The 20,408-nt window shown below is 36.4% G+C and overlaps 1 protein-coding gene across 1 annotated transcript in view; it reads left to right on the top strand.

The window, feature by feature from the left end:
- Positions 1–20,203, top strand: part of LOC111615836 (neural cell adhesion molecule 1-like) — a 75,458-nt gene extending 55,255 nt beyond the window's left edge. Inside the window, exons 2-9 of the mRNA XM_023357300.1 lie at positions 17,182–17,341; positions 18,146–18,306; positions 18,385–18,519; positions 18,990–19,133; positions 19,202–19,386; positions 19,465–19,561; positions 19,644–19,814; positions 19,954–20,203. Coding sequence (XP_023213068.1) covers positions 17,182–17,341; positions 18,146–18,306; positions 18,385–18,519; positions 18,990–19,133; positions 19,202–19,386; positions 19,465–19,561; positions 19,644–19,814; positions 19,954–20,180 — 1,280 coding nt within the window. The 3' untranslated portion in view covers positions 20,181–20,203. The remainder of the gene's footprint in view (positions 1–17,181; positions 17,342–18,145; positions 18,307–18,384; positions 18,520–18,989; positions 19,134–19,201; positions 19,387–19,464; positions 19,562–19,643; positions 19,815–19,953) is intronic.
- Positions 20,204–20,408: the final 205 nt, after the last annotated feature.

Below are 20,408 nucleotides of genomic sequence, written 5' to 3'. Positions count from 1 at the left end.
ATACACGATACTATAGGATCTATCGATTTCTGATTTCGTGTCAAAATATTGAATTCTTGGCGCGGAAGAAAGAATTTTTTAAGCCCCATGGCACACCGAGGAAAATGGTTCGATAACAACGCTATATAACAATTGCGTGAGAATTAAAAATTTTGCTTAATGTATAATTAATAAATGTTAATGTTCGATGCTTTTACATTAAATATAGCATTAGGATAAAGTTTGAAAAAAATTCTTGAATAATATCAAATTTGAAATTAATCCGAAACAATCAAGCTAATTGCATTTATTCCTAACAAAACAAAACAAGAGAAAAAGAAACTTATTAAGAATCTTTCGTACAAGAATCTTTTGAAAATTAAACTGGTTTACTAAAGAGAATAATGTAATTAAAGTATATACGTAATGATTAGAAAACTGTAGATAGCGATTGGAGTAAGTAAATTTCTCAAAAATATACTTTGAAATTACTCCCACTTATCGTAAATTACATGCCTTAAAATCGAATTTTCTACTTGGAAACATAAAATTCCCTATAAAATCGATTCTCTTGTCGTTTCCAATAGGGAATTTTTCGTTATAATTGGGAAAACTGAATCTTCTCTTAAAAAGATATTTTGTCGCAGCGTAGTAAATTCATTTAAAGTTCTCCCCGAGGCACTTATCTTCGTTTCTTTAACGACTTAAAGGTCTCTTTAGGGATTAAGTAAAGAGGGATATATATTTTTACCTCTCTGAAAGTGTTAATGACCGAGATATATCTCCTCTAACTTCTTAGCTACTGCTTTGCCTAAAACTAAGAATCGACTGTCGATGATGCTCCATTGGTTTTTTGCCTACATCTTTTTTATCTCCGGAGCATCTTCTCCGGAATTTGTATCCTGTAATATCTCCATTATCTTATCTTTGGCATATATCGATTGTCTCTGATGAAATCTTGATATTTTCCGACATTTTTTTCATGATAAATGTTCTCCCACTTTAGTGGATCCGATAGGTAAAAATTCTCCATTATTTCTTACAGTCAGATAAGGAAATTAACGTGTTATTTTTACATTTTTTCTCATAAAAAACAAAGAAAATCTTTACGTAAAACTTTCTGTTTGGGTTAATATTTATGTAAATTATATATAATACAGAATTTCGTTCGTGATTTATGAAAAATCCTGGAAGGTGGATATATATTTATTCTAACAATAGGATTTAAAAAAAGAAAATGTATGCTGAGGCTCATGTTTATGGAAATTTATAAAAATTAATACTTTATGAACTCGTTTAGGGATATTTCCTTTAAATCCTTCTTTAAAGTATTAAGGAATTTCGAATTTTATTAAAGATTTTATGAGAAATTTTCTTCGATTTATTTCTAATAACACTTCATCTATCAAAATAAGAAGTATTTCTTCACAAATTTTTAAGAAATAAAAAATTCGAATAAGATAAATGTTAAGAAATCGAGAAAACTAATACTAAATAAGCTTAGAGACTATTTATAAAAATCTCTGTGGGGATTTTTTTTTCTAATCGAAAGCGGGGAAATATCCCTAGGGAAATTTTCCCCACCCCCCAAAAAAAGGAATTTTAAAAAGATATGAAAATAGATGTAAATTAAAGCGGAATATATCGCATTTTAATGAAAATAGAAGCTAAGAAGCCATTTATCATAAATATTCGAGGAAAGATCGGAAGAAATTTATTTAAAAAAAGGGGGAGGGGGTGGGTCGCACTGGTGGAAAATTTTGTTTAGCTAATAAAAATGGAGACGTGGGTGCAGTTGAGTTAATATTTAATAAAAGTTTAAATAATATTTTTACAGTTTATCCTAAGGATATTTGTAAATGCCTCACATCTCACAGTTGCAGTTTTGTACTTCAATAGCTGTCAGTCGGGAACATGCTTAGAAAGAGATTTATCACTGAGGAAGGCAAAAGGTCAGTTCGATGTGTCAAATGCTGTAACGTTCACCTGAATGATTGTCCTTCCTCCGAGCACTCTTCCTCCCTCGGTGTCTGACTAACACTTGTGCAATTTATAAATTTGAAATGACGTAATTCACCAAAAAATTTTCCAGAACATCCCACTTTATCGCGGTAAACATCGAGAGAGAGAGAGAGAGAGGAAAAAGAAAAAAACTACTTTTCCCAGACCAAATCCACGGCTACAAACATCTTCAAATTTGTCAAAATTTATTAAGTACGAAGGCTTTGCTTCTCGTGATGATCCGTAAGACGTCTTTAATCCCCTTTCGTTTGTAATAATGTTTTCTCTTGCGTTTTCCCCTAGTAAATCTCTCTGCTCTTGTCTTTCTCTAGAGAAAATTAATATTTCTTTCTATTTTTTTTTTATTTTTTTTTTTATTCAAAAGTAGTATTTTCAATCTCGAAATATACTTGAAATCTTTTCTTCTTCTTCTTCTTCTTCTTCTTCCTTTAATTTCTGAGAAAAGATGTGGCGGTTTCTTATATAAAAATAATAATCCATCTTAAGGTTATGCAAAATTCCGTTATTGGTTATTTTTTGATATTTTTCTTTAAAATTTTTATATTATCGTAAGACGGATTATTTATTTTTAGAGATAGAGAAATTCTTCTCGAGAAATTTCTTCTTATTCCTGTAGAATTTGTATGAAATCTGTATAGTGTTATATAGGAATTTCCCTAATATTTTTCTTTAATTTGCTTATATGTTTAAGGATTTCTTTTACATTCCAAAACTTTATTTTTTTATTTAGAAAAATAAAGATTCATTCAATCCTTTTCCATTTTTAATTCGTATTTCGTAGAGTTTCCCTAAAGTATAGATGAAAAATAGAAGAAATGCTAGAGTTAATTCATCATAACATATAAACTTTGCAAGATCTTGTGTTTCTTTTTAATGCCATACATTTTACAAAAGTAAATCTGGAGCTTTCATAAATAAATAAATAAAAAAAGTGTTCAACTGGAGAGAAAATCCACTTTTTTTGACTCGGTGTTGTCCGGAAGAAGCATTTTTCCTTTACGGAATAAGCACCAGCATTGCGGCAACTGCAATTGTTAGAATAAGCAAAAGGCGAATGTAGAAGAAAAAAAAGGAACGTTTTCCACTCGAACGATTAAGAAAATGTTGTCTCAATTTATGTCATTTCAGTAAAAATCACAATGCGGTTACATATTTGCATTTAATGCGCCGTATGGATTTACAAAGGGTAGCTTAACAATAAAGCATGCATGTAGTGTATCAGATGTTACACGTTACACGTTCGGCAGCAGTGTGTGTGTGTGTGTGTGTGTGTGTGTGTCTATGTATGTGGAAGGAACTTATCCGAGATCGATATACACGAGGGGTGGCTCTGTGCCAAGTACAGCTGTCAGGCACCCAGCCATTCGTCTTCTAGATTGTTGTTCCACCTCAGTCCAGGTGGCACGATGGGTGGGAGTATGTATGACGTAGTAATGCCACGAAATCTGTCGTCGTCTCGACGAACACGTAGCTATTCGATTGTATGCGGTGCCGGAATGGGAAAGGTTAACTCTGAAAACTTGTCCGTCATCGAACAGTATCGTAGCTTAGGATTATGTGATCATCTTACACTATGCCGTCTTCGATCTAATTCTTCGTCCTCTTTTCTTACTCTCTTAAATTATTCAATGGTACTTAAGGATTAACGGATTCATCAGCTTCTTTGTCTCGACGAATTTTGTTTCCATCCTTTGCTAGTGTTTTTTTTTCTATAAATTATTTGCTTTTGGCAATGAATTTCGGTGTTGGCGTAACCGATTATCCGGATTGATTCGGTTAGCCGAAACTATAGCTTTCGGCTTTCCAGAGAGCATCGTATTGATTAGTTTATTCGCAAAGAGGAGAAAAATATTCAGAAAGAAGATCTGATATGTGGAATGAAGGAATTCTTCAATGACAAGGCATTGATCGCTTCATCTTCTTTAGACAACTTGTATGAAACCCGAGGGAACGATAAGACCAGGGTTGTGTTCTGCAAAAGCTCGTGACAAATTGGTTGCAGTCGACACAAGGCTCGGCATTAACCTCATCATCATTTTGACCTTTTGAAATTTTTACGCTTTCAATTTAAGAAGAAATATCGATTGAGGGTGCCACTCTCCCGAAATACCTCTCTTTTGTTCCGTTTCTTAAGGAGACTTTTTTTAACCCCAGGCCAAAGAAAAAAAAAAAAAAAAGACCAAAGTTGGCAACAACGGCGAACAGATCGACGCAAAATACGTCGGCAACATTTTGCCGGAATATTTTATAAGAATTTTGTGGTTCGTGACAATTTCCTATTTTTCTTTCGAAATTTAACTATCTGTTCTCACGAGAATCCACACTCCTCTTTTAATTATCTGTGCGATTCTTGTTTTCGTCGCTCTTCCTGAGGATTTTAATCTATAGAAAAAGTGACTATTCGGATTAATGCCAGTATTGTTAAGGCTTACTCTAGGGCCAGAAGGAAATTAGGCGATGTGAAATTGACGTAATTCTTTTAAAAAATAGGTGTTTTGAGCCGGGCGGAAGCGATGGTGGAGTGTCCAGGCGTGTTAATTAAGAAAGCGTGCGAATGCCGCAAGCGAGGCGATTTATGAAGTGTCCAGACGTGGAGTGTTCGACAAACGCACCGCATACACGGCCGAGCTAATGGAGCGTGAGGAGGCAGCTGGCGCAACAGAGCGGCTTAAGACCGACTTCGCTATCGAGTATTGGACACGGGCCAATGTCATTCTTGCGGTTCCTTATGGTTATTGGAATTCGGAGCCGGTTATTTGTCACTTTACCAATATGGACACCCCGATCAATGGCGGGAATTTCTTTCCTTCTTTCCCTATTTAAATTCTTCACGATTCGTCGAATTTTACTGCACTCGCCCGCCATTATTCGGCATTCTCCCACCCGGGATGGTCTTTCAATGCCTTCCTTTCATCCTTCTCCGCCAGCTGCCACGAGAATTCGGAAATTTGGCGCGCCCTTTTACGGCGGCACCGCCGACGTCACACCTCGAGCTCCTCCTAAAGTGTGTTTTACCTCCGGCCGTCTCTTCCTCCCGGGATTAAAAGTCCTCTCGATTCCACTTCCGCTCGGTTTCGTGTGACGTCGCGTAAAAGAAAGTTTTCGCCCGTGTCCATTATCTACAATGACGGTCGCCATTTTCCAAATCGTCCGATAAATTTCCGAAATGGAAATAACTTTGATAACCGTGCAAATACGTTACTTATTCATTTGCGTGAGGGGAATTGCGTCGACGTCTCTTCTGCAAAATAAAGAAAAATAAAATAAAAACAGGAGACGAGTCGGCGCAGGCGTTTAAAATTTATGATAAATTTTTCGCTTCAAAACAAAGGAAGAAATTGTTCTCGTCACTCCGCACTCTTTTTATTGCGTCGAAAGAAAAGTGTTATATTATTTATTGCTATTTCCGCGACCATTTTCATGCGTCATCTCCCCAAAAACATAGTCTTGATGAGGTCCGTTATAAAAAAAGACGATTGAAATCTCATCCTGGAGTGTTACTTTTTTACCTGGCGTTTTGTCATTCTCGTAATGTCGACGTCCTCGCTTTTCTCTAACGATCTACTTTCTTCGTTTTCTTAACTGATCCTTCTCTCTCTCTCTCTCTCTCTTCGCCATTTTCTTTTCTTCACTCTACATCAAAGAGATGTCGGGGGAGAAAAAAAAAAAACTTTTAATCTCATCAGAATGCCTTACTATAACTTTCCCAAAAAGATTAAAAGATGAAAAATTCAAAAATAATGTTAACTTTCGAGAAAAATCATGGAGGTTACCGAAATAACAGGTTAGGATTCGTACCGAATCATCTGCCATCTTGCATCTAGTGTCTTCCAAGACAATGGAATCAAGATGGAAGGCCTTTCAGTGTCTTTCAAGTTCCAGCGTAATGTTAAACTTATATAGAAATGTCCATTCTTAAGTTAAATATTGCACGGACGAATACCAATTCGTAAAATTAATAACATCGTAACAAATCCTCGAATAATCCTTTTGTTGTTAAAGAAGCGTAACGAATGCTAATGCCGAATAACACAGTCCAGATCGAAATTGTAACTTAAAGTTTCAACCGGACACTCATCATAAGAGTATCAATATTAGTGTTTATTATATCGAATTATAACGGCTGAACGGATTCTTACGGTAATAAATACACGTATTCATCCGTATTGTAATATATAATACAATTAAAAGATAAGGGAAATGAAAATAGCCCGTAATTAATATTTATTACAAATTCTAAATATTATTAAATAACAATAGATATTAGAAAATTTATCGAATGTTCCTCTTCTTCTTTATGTAATTAGACATTACAATTCGCTAGCATCGAAAAGATAGACAAATGTTTATTGACTTTTTAACTGTAATTAATATTAATAAAATGGTGAATATTTTTAAAAATATTCATTTAAATAATGGTCTATTTTGACTTTTATCTTTACTCCACTGAAAAATCGGTAGCGTGTGGAAACATTTTTATTTATCGCATTAAAAGTAATTTATTATTTTAATGTTTTGTATTCTCTCTTCTCTCCCTTTCTTTACTATTATATAACTCTCATGCTTTTTTTTTTTTGAAAAATTCTTTAATATTTCCATTTATTTGATATGATTTTTTCCTGTGTTTCCTCGAGTTTCTGGGATTAGAATACAGTTTTCACGTATATATAACAGTCAACCCCCCTATAACACTGTTGATTATTCCGTTTTATATGAATTCCATGTTGTACGAGTCACTTAGATTTTACAAATACGTGAGCTGTTCACAGCCCTGCACACATATTTGTAAAACCTAAGTGACTCGTACAACACAAAATTCATATAAAACAGAATAATCAAGTGTTATAGGGGGGTTGAATGTATTCGTAATAATTTATGTTTCCAGGGAACAAAATGGCGGTCGTTTCGAAACACTATATTGGTATAAAACGCGAATTTAGAATGAAGATTTATATTTTCTATTTATCTTGCTCTACGTCGCACGTGTCACAGTATATACTGTTTTATCATAATGTCGGATGCTTATATTTTCTAACTCTCCATTGCAATATGTTTGTTAACTTATGGCAATGCAATAATACTTGGGCGATCTACCTTCTGGGAAGTGTTTTTAAGAGAAATTACCCCCTATTTAGGCGTTACAGACGTGGAGAAAACCCGGAAAACTCCACTCTACTTGGCCCGTTTGAGGGAGGAGCCGACCCAACTCCCATTGTTCGGGGTAGGAAGAACTCTTGGCCACTGGCGGGCACCCTCCATTAAAGAAAATTTGATTAATTCTTTCGCGTAATTCGTAACTTATTAACGAACCAAGAAAATCATTCATCGATTCTTAATTTATTGTGTTTTTTTTTAGTCTTTATTGGAGTAATACAATAATATAACAGCAATCACAATTTTCTTAATTGTTTTTACATCTGTTGTTATCGATTATCAAAGGGAAAAAAAAAACAGAAAATTGTTAGCTATTAATAACAAATGCCGTCTTTTATTGTATTGTATTTAAAATTATTTTATTATTCCATTTACTAAACAAACAAAAGTGAGACAAATTGAATTTATAAAAATGTTAGAAAAATTTCTAATAGAAGTAATATTTAATTTTTAAAACATTTTTATTCATTGGAAAATTAATTTAAACATTCGACTATTTACCTAATTAAATAAAATTATCTTTTAAAACGAGAGAGAGAGAGAATAAAAAGAATGGTAATCTCTTTTTACTGATACAAATCGAGAGTTAAGAATGTAGAAATTTCAATTGTTTCTACTGTACTTGTTTCTAAATATTTAATTTATTTAACTTAGATATTTAATGAATTTTCCTACGTAATTTTTTTAAATATATAATACGATTAATTAATATTATTATAAGAATTACGGTAAATAAAAGAGCCGAAATGATTTTTATTTATTAAACTTTTATATTTGAAAAAAAAAACCGTTAAAATACTTTTTAAAATTTAAAATTCTCGCTTGGCATTATGGTATAGACCACGCGCATTTACGTAATAGTACACGAAATGGAAGAAAAATGGCGGAACAATGACCTTGTGTTTAAACTGGACGACGCCCTCTACTGACAATTTGTGTAGACGTGTAAAGCGTTGTAGATCATTAAGCATTTTCTTCTTGTAATAAAGACGTTTCGGAAGAAGAAGAGAGTTTGATTAGAGAGATTTTATTCCAGTAAAAAAAAACGAAGTTTGTTATTGGTGAAAGGAGAACGTTCCAATCTTAACTGAATTAAGTAAGTCTAATGGAAGTGGCATTATCTTCAAAGCGAGTGGACCGGCACCGATGACGAACTACTCGATACTCTTGTTATTTTTATTTGAAATCCTTTGCACGTTAACGAAAGAGAGTTGTTTGGCCGGAAAGCTGGAGTAATTGTGAAGCGCGGTTGGTCCAATTAAAAATATTATTACGTCCGGGGGGGAGGGCGAAGAGACGATCGGATTTTAGCTTCAAACTATTTGGAATTCTGCCCGGACGTGACAAATTGCGTATTGACTTTTCATTTTCTTATTAGAAGTCGGCGCTCTACTGCACCAATTATTCGCCCCGATGTATCTATCCATCACCGCATTTGTTGCATCCATATTTTTACGGGGATTGCCATCACCGACTAATGTCTCGATAAAGAACTCTCGGTTATTAATCTGCCTGCGGAAAAATCCTCTTTGATTTTTCTACTTTTACTTGGCCGGGGATTATCTTTATGTGTTTATTTTCTTTCCTGCCATTTTTAACGTCTTCTTCTTCTTATCCCTTCGGCTTCTTTATTATTCCTTGTTTTTCGTTGGCATAATATTCGCCTTCTACTATTGGCTGAACTACTAACACGGTCAGTCGGCGGGTGGTCAAACTCGTAACTTTAACCTGTCGTTAAAGGCTAAAAGGGAAGAGTTATAGAACAAAACCTGATTTTGACACATTCTTTTGCTAGCCAAATTTAATGGGCGACATAAGTTTCTGCCATTAGAATGAGCTTTTAGGGGTCGAACCTCGACCTTTCCTCGACGTTGTTGCCGGGTGGTCGCTGTTAATCAGAACACTCGGTCCACGAAGAGAAAGGCAGAATTTAAAATCGGATAATTTTATCGATTTAATAGAAAGGAGAAGTATGCCACTCACGCTAAGATCAATTTGGGCTGTCGGATCCTTAAGTATTACCACCTCCAACCCACCACAGGCGGTTGTAACCATGGCAACCGTTCTTTTTTTTTATTTATTTCATACATCGTCAATTATAGTCGACAAGCTTCCCTTTTTTCTGGCGTGCGGCTTCCACCCAAAGAAACCTTCATTACCAGACCACCTTAGGTGTTTTCGCTCTTTCGTTTTTTTTTTACGCCTACTTCTAACGAAACAGTTTTTCTTTTCTGCATTGTAAACCGCCGTTTCCCTCCTCGTCCTCCTCCTCGATAACATGCCCGAAATTTTCCGTGCCGCATTTTTTAGCCTTCTAATTTTGTCTTTGGTATTGTAATTCGATCCAAGATGGAGGAACGTTTCCCTTCGTCCGGAGGGACCGTACCATTTGCGACTTGTCACTCATCATCAGAAATCCTATTTCGTGCCCAGATTTCATTCTAGACTTTTTCTCTCCCGTGGTTCCCTTAGGGAAAAGCTAAACAAGCGGTCAATGTAATATAAAAATGTCTGGTAACCTACACATTTCTAAACCCTCTCTTACCTTCACTTACTGGATCCTTATCCTTTGCCAAACTTCAAGATGATCTAGTATATAATCCCTTATCATTCTTCACTCGACCATTACCTTATAAAACTTTTAAACGGGATCGTTTAGTGTTAATTCCTGAAGTATCGATTGAAAAAAACTGATTCAAATTTTAGATGCTAGATTGATAAAATTTAATAAAATTTGTCAAGAAAGATGATGATGATTAATTTACTCACTCCTAAGTTTGAATTATTTATAATCTTCTCTCACCGGAGGGTTCCAGATCGAATTTAAAGAACATTTGATAACGAGCCCTGTGGTGAATAAAAATACTAGGAATATAATACAGTTTTTACGATTATTTGGCGAATTTCTCGTGTACTTATTCGTAAAAGATTCGAATTAAAATGTTTTTAACTACGGAAGGAAGTGGTGGAAGTCGATAACTGTAAAAGACAGTAAACTCGCGAGAGTTGGTCTTGAAGGAGTTATCAATTTTGGTATGTTGTCAACGTCGGCATTCGGATACGTGTGAAAGGAAACGAAAGCGGTACGACTAGATAAGAAGCCTTGGAGGACATCTAATGGATTGGCCCGTGTAAGAGTTTGTTGCTTAAAGGTCGCGTCAGATTGATGAGGTGACACGACAAAACAACAACCGCTCGGAAGGACTTCTGCCGTCAGAAACACATTAAAACGATTGAACGGTGTTTTTATTTACTACCACGGTTTGGCGTCGAATGGGCACCACGAAGGCGCCCGCTGGTCGCAATTAGCGTTATACACGTCCGTCTATCCGAAGAGCATTTTGAGGCTCCGTCTCTTCTGTGAGCCATTCGACGCCCACTACTATTATTGCCAGTCGAAAAGTCGCGCGCACGCTAGGAATTTATATAGAAGTACAAGAAAAATCCATATTTTTCTCCTACTTCAAACAGAAATATAATAAGCTTTTCCATTTTGAGAAGTTTTATAATCCACTACGGATACGGTTTGCATCTTCCTTTATAAGTTAGAAAATAATAAAAGAAAGCATCTTAAAGCACCGACTTTCCTTTATGGTTCTCTCTTTGGATCACTAATTTTATAAGTTTATCACTTTCTAGTGTGTAATTTTAAATCTGCGACGATTCGCTTCGTAACATTTGCCGAATCGAACAGCACGAGTCCAGATTCTCTATCGGCTTTGTTTAACCGACGTTTCTGAATGGGTAAATAGATTTGACTAAGATGGATCGCCTGGAAACATCTGCCCAAACGTTCTCGGTAGCTTACGATGTGTTTTGATGTATTGGGCATTACTTCCCGCACTTGCGAGTAAATACACCTCGAAACACGATTGTTATTATGCATTTCGCACGAAGAAATAAAAAATATGGCGCATTATTTATTGCTTCCAGCTATCAATTAAGGTGTCAAAAACTACGCGAAATATCAATGTTTCGGCACCGGATAAGTCGCGTAATACTTCTTCTTGAAGTACTAAAATAAAAACTGTCGCATTTTGTCAAGGATCTATAAAAGTAGTTGGGCTAAGAGTTAAAAATCTCTTTTAACTAAGAATAAAGTGTTCGAAGGAGACGAGTAAAGAGATGCCGAAATTTTAATGACTGTAACGATACCGGTCACGCGAAATTCCTCCCCTGTGGTCAAACAACAAACGGGGAACAATTAAAGGTTTCGGGAAGTGGAGATCTTTTGATGTCTCAATTAGGATTTTGTCGATTTTTTTTTTTCTGGTGCAAAGATAGAACAAGCTCTTAACGATAGCTGCAGCGCGATTAGTTGGAATTAATCCAGTTTGGGTGCCTCCAGACACATCTGGCACTAGATAAAGATTAGAACCATGGAGGATTTTTCGGTTATTGCCTATCGATTAAAGGATTTATTGCAATGAAATAAAAAAAAATAATAATACGTCGCTTTTATAGATAAATTTATACTATAAAGCGAGCGGCATTCGAGTAGCAAGGTTAAACAATAACTTCACTCGGACGGAAGAGTAAGCGGTGACATTTTTTTTTATGTCTCTAATTTGATGAAAGGAATTAAAACCTCTGTAGAAAGATAAATCCTAGAAGGAGTTACGAGATGCCCGGAAAACCTAAAAATCCAAGAGAAGACATTAAGAGGAGAAAAATCCCGAGAAGGATTAAAATGGAGACATTAACGTTCCGCTAATTGATTTAGCAGAAATAATCTGGAGAAAAAGGCAGATCCGAGAATGAATCTTTTTTTTCTTTTTTTCCTATTTGAGGGGGAGACATTAAAATGTGGAGTAATGCGCTATCTCATTCTAGATCGTTAACTGCACTTCCGCGGATGCATCGAGTAATAATAACGCATTACGGGGAGAGCTTCCATCATCGCTTTCTCCTAATTAGAAGAAATCTGTTTTAGATAAGGCTAATAACTCCGATCTAAATACCTAAATAGCCAATATAAATTAGCAATTCCCATCCGCCTTTATCCTTTGTAAAATGTCATTTTTCTTTACGTATACGTTCCGCCGCGCTTCAAAGCGCCGGCGTCACGACCCTTTCCGTTCGCTTCGGATCACTTGGCCACGTCTAAGTTCGCAGCAAACCGAGCGAAACTGCCACGCATTCCCCTCTCCCACCCTGCTAATAGAAGTGTTAAATAATCATTTTGCATAATTCTGGGTTGGGCACGTGTCGCCTATGGAAAAACATTTCCCGTACGTAACACGGTTTCTTCCTGCAATTTCTAGACACTTTAGCATTACAATTTACAGAAATATTCACATTAATTTACATAAACAATGGGAGAAAATTGACGAAAGACGTTCGAAGTTAAGAAAGTATTTTATGGGGAAGAAAATGTTTTCAACTTAAAGTAAATAAGGAAGGTTCGTTAAACAGAGGCCCGTGTATGTCGTCTCTTATTTTATTTTATTTTTTTTCTTTGGATCCTTAGAAAAGTCCAAAATAATAATTAGCCAAATGGATATAGGAAGAGGAAAAAGTTACACTTTCATTTTTTATGACCGTCTTTTGAAAGATTTAATCCTCAATTAATTGGCCAGAAAGCCGAGTTGAAGCAAAGTCTTCAATAATTACTAGAGGAAGTCTGGTGCCTGGAAGGTGCTTTGCTCTTCTCGATCCTTTCTCGCAACGAGTGGTATTGGTGTTCACATTTCCGCAACGGCAGCACGGATTTACTTCCGTCTTAGAGTTACCGCCGGCCGTGTATACCGATTTCCGCCGGTGATGTGGACCGATTTCCGCCCGAAAGCACGGCCGACTGCTTCCTCTGCCTTAAGATAGCGAGACGTGTGTCCGCACACCGAACAGAAATCCAAATTGTGCGGCCCCCCAGATACTCTCTCTCCGCATTAACGCCCCGAATCCTCCCTCCCCGAGGACAAAGTCTCTTTTATGAATTTCGCATCCACCTTCCGGGCTCTGCGGACTACCGACTAAGTCTAGATTTATCGTCGCTACTTTCTTTCCAGAGTGCCGAAAAGGCCAGTCGACCATTTATTTTATCACGTGATTTCGTGACAAAGTAAGTAGTCACGTGGGCAATCGATGCGCCCTTCCAACAGTTGAATGTTTTTTTTTTACCCCCAGTAGTCGGAGATATTTGCATTTCCCTAGTTACCACCGTTCCGCTCTTTGGTCCTCTTGGATCTTCCTTCTCCCTGAATTTCAGTGGGGGGAGGGGAAATCCGACCGGTAGTTTTACGTTGCTAAAGCACTACCCCGTGTACTCCGTTAATTGTTAAATATAATTAACTTAGAAGAGTTGGCTTTAATTCGCCATTAAGAGTCCGAAAGGGATCGAGCGTGTTGCCGGATGCCATACTTGCAGGAGAATATGTTTGATGCATGAACTGTTTGGATTCGCGGTATCGATTATACAAGCGCGATATTCTCTTCCAGACACGCTCCGTTCGGCACCAGATGGGCTCCACTTTAAAAATGACGTAATAAGAACCTTGTTACGGTTGGCAGTCGTTTCGATAAATGTTATTATTTTGGCATAGCGCGATTGTTTTAGCAAAACGCATTCTTACGTCTGGCAAATGATCGTCTTTCTCCCTTTTTATCATCGATTCCAGCATTTACCACAACTCGAATGCGGTTTTATTTATACGTTGGGAACCGGCGTCACTTCTTTGACTCACTCCGCCATGTTTAGCTCCCGAGGCTTACTGCAGTGGGAAGACCGATATCCCTCTCCCCCCCTCCCCTTTGAGTTTGCTTCGGGCGTATTTTCTTCATTGATCCGCTCTCGAGACGAAACATCTCGCTCGATTGTAAAATATTTATTTATATATATATTGATAGTTCGATACTCCGGTGTCGTCCCGAATGACGAAAGTAGTAAAGCTCGTCGATAATTAAAGAACGAAGCCGATAGCATTTTACAACGACTTTAATGTCTTTCGTAATGGTTAACTCGCAAATACTATTAACCCCTTAGGTTAAAATCGATGTCCGTATAATGGAGAACACGACCGTTCGTCCTCTTTTTTTTTTTTTTTTTATATACCCTCCACAGCTTATGCCTCAGTATCGATTCACCACTGACGTAATTAAATCCGGCGAGATTACGCGTGTTAAAACCAGATTCCGTATCCCACCCCGTTGGTTAACTTCCACATCGGTGCCGAAATTCCCCATTTATCCACTGGTAAAACGATTTTAGTCGGGAGGATGCTTTTAATTAGCATCGTTTCCTCAAACGTCACTTCCTTCTTGGGTTTACCGCCGGCCAAACAAGACACGATCCTTCCGTTTTCTGTAGTTTTTGCTCCGTTTATATCTCGTCCTTCCCCCCCTTCGTATCGATATATCGGAAGTTCTTCTTCTTCTTCTTCTTCTTCTCCTCCAAACTCTATAGTTACTAATGGCCGTTAATCACTGGCTCCACTCCAAACGGTTCCATACGAGTTTCTAAAAGAGCGATTAATCGAATGAACACGGCAGTAATAATAACAATAATAAAAAAAAAGAGAACCACCAACATTTACGGAGAGAACCGGCGGCTATTATCGTAGAGGGACCAGAGACCATTACTAAAGTAGTGCTTCGACAATCACGCTTCTACGTTATTAATGATGACGTCTGTTAATTATTAACAGTTACGACGACGTACCTCTGCAATTACTGATGAGACTCGCGGCTTTTCCCAGCAACTCGTGGGTAGTACTAGCAAAAGATCGCGTATAATTACACGGGAAGAACTCCCGAATTTATTGAATCGAATGTCAACATCAAGTTGTGTTAATAGCGGAGGGTGGAAAAAAAAAGTATACTTTCCTCTACCAAATTCCCTTCTATATTAACTGTTGTAGAAATAAGACAACAATTCTTAGTTAAATGATACGTTTATTCCTCAAATAAACACTCAACAATATCGAAATCTATAGGTTCAATGAGTCGAATTTGATATTTCATTTTAATCTCTTAAACTTATTTATCGTCTTGTCATTCATAATTCCTTCTAAATGAGACTATTTAGACAAAAGGATTAATCGTTTCCGGACAGTTTCACGAGAGAGAGATTTGACTTTTCATTGTCTTTAAAAGCCAAGATTTTGAATGGTAATACAGTAGAGCATCGATTTTCCGAAAGTCAATCATCCGAAACGTCAATTATCCGAAAGAATTCCAGTCGGCAAATTTAAATTTTCGCCAGTGCTGTGGCCCTTCAATCTTTGGCTACTGAAATATTTTACGTTTTTGATACTAAATTAACAACTGAAGTATAATTTTTTATTGTTTTTATATTTTTCAATATATTTATTTTGTTTGTACAAAATAAAAAAATAATTTTTAACGATACAATAGTCTTTGTTAGGCTTAACATTGACGAAAATTCAACGCGAAGCGACACGCAACGGAGAAAAATTTTAACATCTGATACGTTAAACTATTTTTTCGTACATAAATCGGTTATCCGAAATATCAGTTATACGAACAACCCCAGTCCCCAATTGATTCGGAAAATCGACGCTCTACTGTATATATATTCGACGAGGTGTAAATAACCCCAAATTTTGTTATAGAAATCTAAATTTACATACAAAAAAAAAACACTAATTTGTTCTCTATTTTCTATGACATTTTCCACTCCACTGTAGAGAATTTTATAACAGTTTAGAGGACGTAAACAAATAAAAAAAAAAAAACACGATTGTAAGTTGTTTTATATGTTTACACTGTTTAATTAATACCACGCAAGTGTGGAAGAGAATGGAGGATTTATTAGAAGAAGTATACTGTATATGAGTTATACGTGAGGGGTGTTTTTTTTTGTGTTTACCCATTGGATTTTTTTTTTAATTTTTAATCTAAAGTAAAAGAGCGCATTAAAATTGATGCAGTAATTTATATTTGCTACTAAGGTAATTCGAAAGGAGATGTTTTTCTGTACTTTCTTCTCGACCGAACACGGTTTTTCTCTTGTTTTTTAGCTCGATTTAATGCGCCAGAACGTAATTTCCGACTTCAAATAATAGATAATTATCTATTTGATAGTATATAATCGATTTTATAATAAAGTTAATTATGATTATCTTTTAATATATTTAAGAATCATTAAATAAATTACAAAATTAAATTATATTATAAATGCCAGAACGAGTAATTCGTTTATAACGTCCACTTTTCGGTTGTTTAATGCTAAATGATACACAAAATGTTTCTCGTTTTCTTCCCGTTTATTCGATAAATAATAACACCTCCATTTAACCCACACCCCCCCTCTCCTGTTAATTTATATTTATCTCGTTTCGTCGACTGTAAATTATCGAATGTTATCGTTGGCTTTCTCTCCTCCTTGTTTAAATTCTATATCCGTCGAGTGAGAAAAATTTACCAATCTCCTCCCCCTCAGTTTTTCAACCGGTAGTCCGCGATCTACGTCTATTATTAAAATACTCGACAGTAACTTAAAGGTTGGAGAGTATCGATATTTCGTTACAAATATTAATGATTTACTTTATAAATACTGTAACAAAGTTAAAGATTATATTGTATTATAATAAAATATCTTGATTATTTTGCTATTTAAATATTTTTTTAACGATAAATAAGAGTTAATTAACGAGTAGTTAAGCTTCACCGCGTAACACTGTAACTTTTAAGTGTATTTTTTTTTAACGGCTCGAATAATTTCACACCAGATGGCGTAACTAGATAGCGTAGACAACTTCCGGTCTTATTGGGTTTCCGTTAGGGAAAAAAAAAGTTAACGTGGGAATTTCGATATCAATGGAAAGTGACGGGTGATGGGAAAGTGTTTCCCTGAGGATTTCAACACCCGTTCTCTTCGGAATTGATTTATCGTGATAAACAGTACATTTAACTCTGTGTTTGTTTCCTGGCCGTGTCATGCATCATTCGGACAATAACCGTTGTGGACAGGTGTCGAGTCCGTCCGGTTAACAACCGCGAAGGGGAGGATCGCACATTTTGTTACTTCTAACAAACAACCCTCTTTTTTTCCCTCTCTTCTAACAGGTTTGGTTGCGGCAGATCTGACGTTGAAACCTGCGGGAGACGAACACACGTACTTCACCAAAGAAAATTTCGTCGTCACCTGTCTGGTCGGTAACGGTGATATTCAAAGTTTAGTTTGGTTCGGGCCTCAGGATAATCAGATTACCGAAAATGACGGGAGGTAAGAACTGTGTTATACTCGTTATACCCTTCGATAAATCGGAATTTCTCGTCCCTTCGGCGAGTGGTATAAGAATTAACAATACAGAGGTTGCGGCTGACGTTTTTCTGTAAGCCTTCCAGAGCGCCGCCTTCCTGTATGCCTAGAAGTTTGACAATGGCGTTTGGAACGTCGAGCACGTTCCAAACGCCATTGTCAAACTTCTAGGCTTACAGGAAAGCGCTGAACGTCCGACGTTCACGTTTTCGCGATGAAAACGTCGGCCGAAACTATTGTTTCGACTCGGGGGATCTTCAAACGTGGAGAAAAGCAAAAAGTTTCGGGTGTTTTTTCTATAGGAAAGGGTATGTGGGGGTACGAAATTGTTTATTCTCTTTGAAGTTTAATAACTCCTTTCTCTTTTATCGATAATTTCTGAAATTTTGCAAGGAGATTTATTTATTAGGGGGATCGATACTATTCAATTTTGGTGGTTGAAGATCTAGCGGGTGGTGAGATAATGGGGTCGTGACTTAATGACGATTTTAGTTTAGAAAAGTATGGAAAATTCAAGCTTTTTTTTTTTTAAAGTCTGTACGTCGAGAAACACCGTTCCTCTGTTACACGGAGGTAAAATTTCGGAACAAGTGATAGGTAGATAACGGTAATTATACGGGTAAAGGCATTTACTGTAGAAACACGAGTCTTAAATATTCTTATTCTGGTTTTACCGCGTTGTTATCGATATTTAATTAAGTGTTAATTAACGTGATTGTAGTTAGAACATATTTATCATTTGTTAAAGTACTGAAAACTTCTTTCAAGAATTCACGTGGAGTCTTCTCGCGAAGTATCGGAATCGGGACCACTGAAAGGCATCGTTCTGATGGTAGAAGACGTGAGGCTAGAAGATGCGGGAACTTACAAATGTTCGGCGGTAATAGATGGAGAAGAGCAAAGCGTCTCGTTTAATTTAGTGATCCACGGTAAGTTTGTCTCCGAAAGTATTTAATTTGCATGGAGCCTTCATTAATTTAACGTATAAATTAACTCCCTTTGTTTAGGTTCTATAAATTTCGAAAACACCGAACTTCATCAATATGCCCCCGAAGGCAGTAATATGACTGTCGTTTGTAACGTGGACGGCGATCCTAAACCTACCATCAATTGGGAATTCAAAGGAATTCAATTACAACAAGGTGGGTTTTCGTTTTATTTTTAAATATATAATTTGTCTTATTTCAAAATTACACCGTTCGGCTTTAGTCGTTGGTTGGCATCGCGCCCATTCTTCTATATCCAACGGTACTTTATACACACACTTTAATGCGGTTTTAGGTGTCGTGAATGCTAAAGAATCGGTAATGATATCCTCCCATCGACACGAAAAGAAAATCTGCTTCTACCTTTTCCGTCTGCTGCAGTCACGAAAATATTCATGTTACATATAAAATGCGTGGATATTATACTCGATTAACTTCTTATACCCCATATACTATATAATAAAACAGAGTATAATGGTTATTACAACAAAATATTCGCATCCTGAGTATGTACGAATTACGAGTATCCCGTAATGTTGTTTCGAAAGGAAGAATACCCGTCAAAATTCTTTGACTGTATCTATTGTTGTGTAAAGTATATTACACCTGGAATTTACATTTTACAGATTCGAAATATCACGTCAACGGAGGTCAACTGACGATTTATGACGTCAAACGATCCGATGCCGGAAATTACACTTGCGGAGCGTTTTTGATTACTTCGGGAAAATCTCAGATCAAGTCTAAGAATATCACCGTACACATCCAACGTGAGTATAAGTCGACGTCATCGATCCCATCCCTTCGCAGTGGTTATTAAATAAGTTAAAAATTTCAGATGCTCCGGAATGGGTGGAAAGGTATCCGGAAGATGCGTACAGTAGTGTGGGACATATGGTCAATCTCAGTTGTGAAGCACAAGGAGAACCCACGCCTACATTTGTTTGGAAGAGGAACAACGAGACCGTTCACACTAATCACGTGTTCGTAAAATACGACGAAGTGAACAAAACGATTCTTCAGGTGAGTCGGAATTTTTTTTACTAAATTCATGCCAAGAATTCGAATTTGTTTAATCGAGAAGAATTAAATGGTTTTCAGATCAATGTCCATAACGAATCTCTATTCGGTAATTACACTTGTCAAGCCAGCAACGTTATAAAAACTGTCGAAAAAACCATCGTCCTTAAAGAAGGAGGTATTTATACACTATATCTTTATACTTCTTTCGGTGTTCTTCATCCACCCCGAAATAACGAAATATTGTTTTTTATTTCAAGACACTCCGGTAGCTCCGGTGTTCTCGGTCGTTAGCGAAGAAGCTGGAACATTAATGGTTGACATATCACCTCCAGCCGAAAGCTCTTTATTAGAAGTAATTGGTTACAAAGTAGAATATAAATTATCAACAGATAACTGGAGTGATGCTCACAGCAAAGAATTCGATATAGGTTAGTACACATCAATTTTGAAACGTCCTACGAAAAGTTTCGGTAAATTAAGACCTTTTAAGCCGAATAAAACGGGTGTTTTCGTGCCTTCTTCTTCTATAAGAATAAATAAGATTATTATTTTTTATAAAAAAAACAGGTCATCGACACATACTGAAGAACCTGGTCCACGATGCGGATTACGTAGTGCGCGTAGCAGCTAAGAATGCAGTGGGATACGGAGAATATTCGGCGGAGATCGTGGCAAGAACAAAAAAAACAAATTCTCCAACAATTAGTGACAACAACAGTGCTTTGGTCAATCAATTTTCATCCATCGGAGTCGTTCTGTCCACAACGGCTTTACTGTGGATTCAAAGGTTATAAAAGGGGGAAAAACAAACAAACAAACAACACTACTGGGAAAATTTTTATCTACATTAGAATTTTGTTTGTTAAGGATAAACCTATGGGCTGCATTGTTGATATGTTGTTAAAAATATAGAAATGCCCAGATTATTTATAAAAAAAAACAAAAGAAAAATCAAATTTATTGAACAGGTTTATCGAGTGGATATATAAATATACCAAAGTCTTAACTGGCAGTAAGTTATT

The sequence above is a fragment of the Centruroides sculpturatus genome, unplaced genomic scaffold, assembly GCF_000671375.1.
Source record: "Centruroides sculpturatus isolate CEXI.00-Female unplaced genomic scaffold, Cexi_2.0 scaffold18, whole genome shotgun sequence".
Classification (NCBI taxonomy): Eukaryota; Metazoa; Arthropoda; class Arachnida; order Scorpiones; family Buthidae; genus Centruroides; species Centruroides sculpturatus.
Note: the sequence above shows the minus strand (reverse complement) of the source record. Positions and strands in the feature narration are given on the sequence as shown.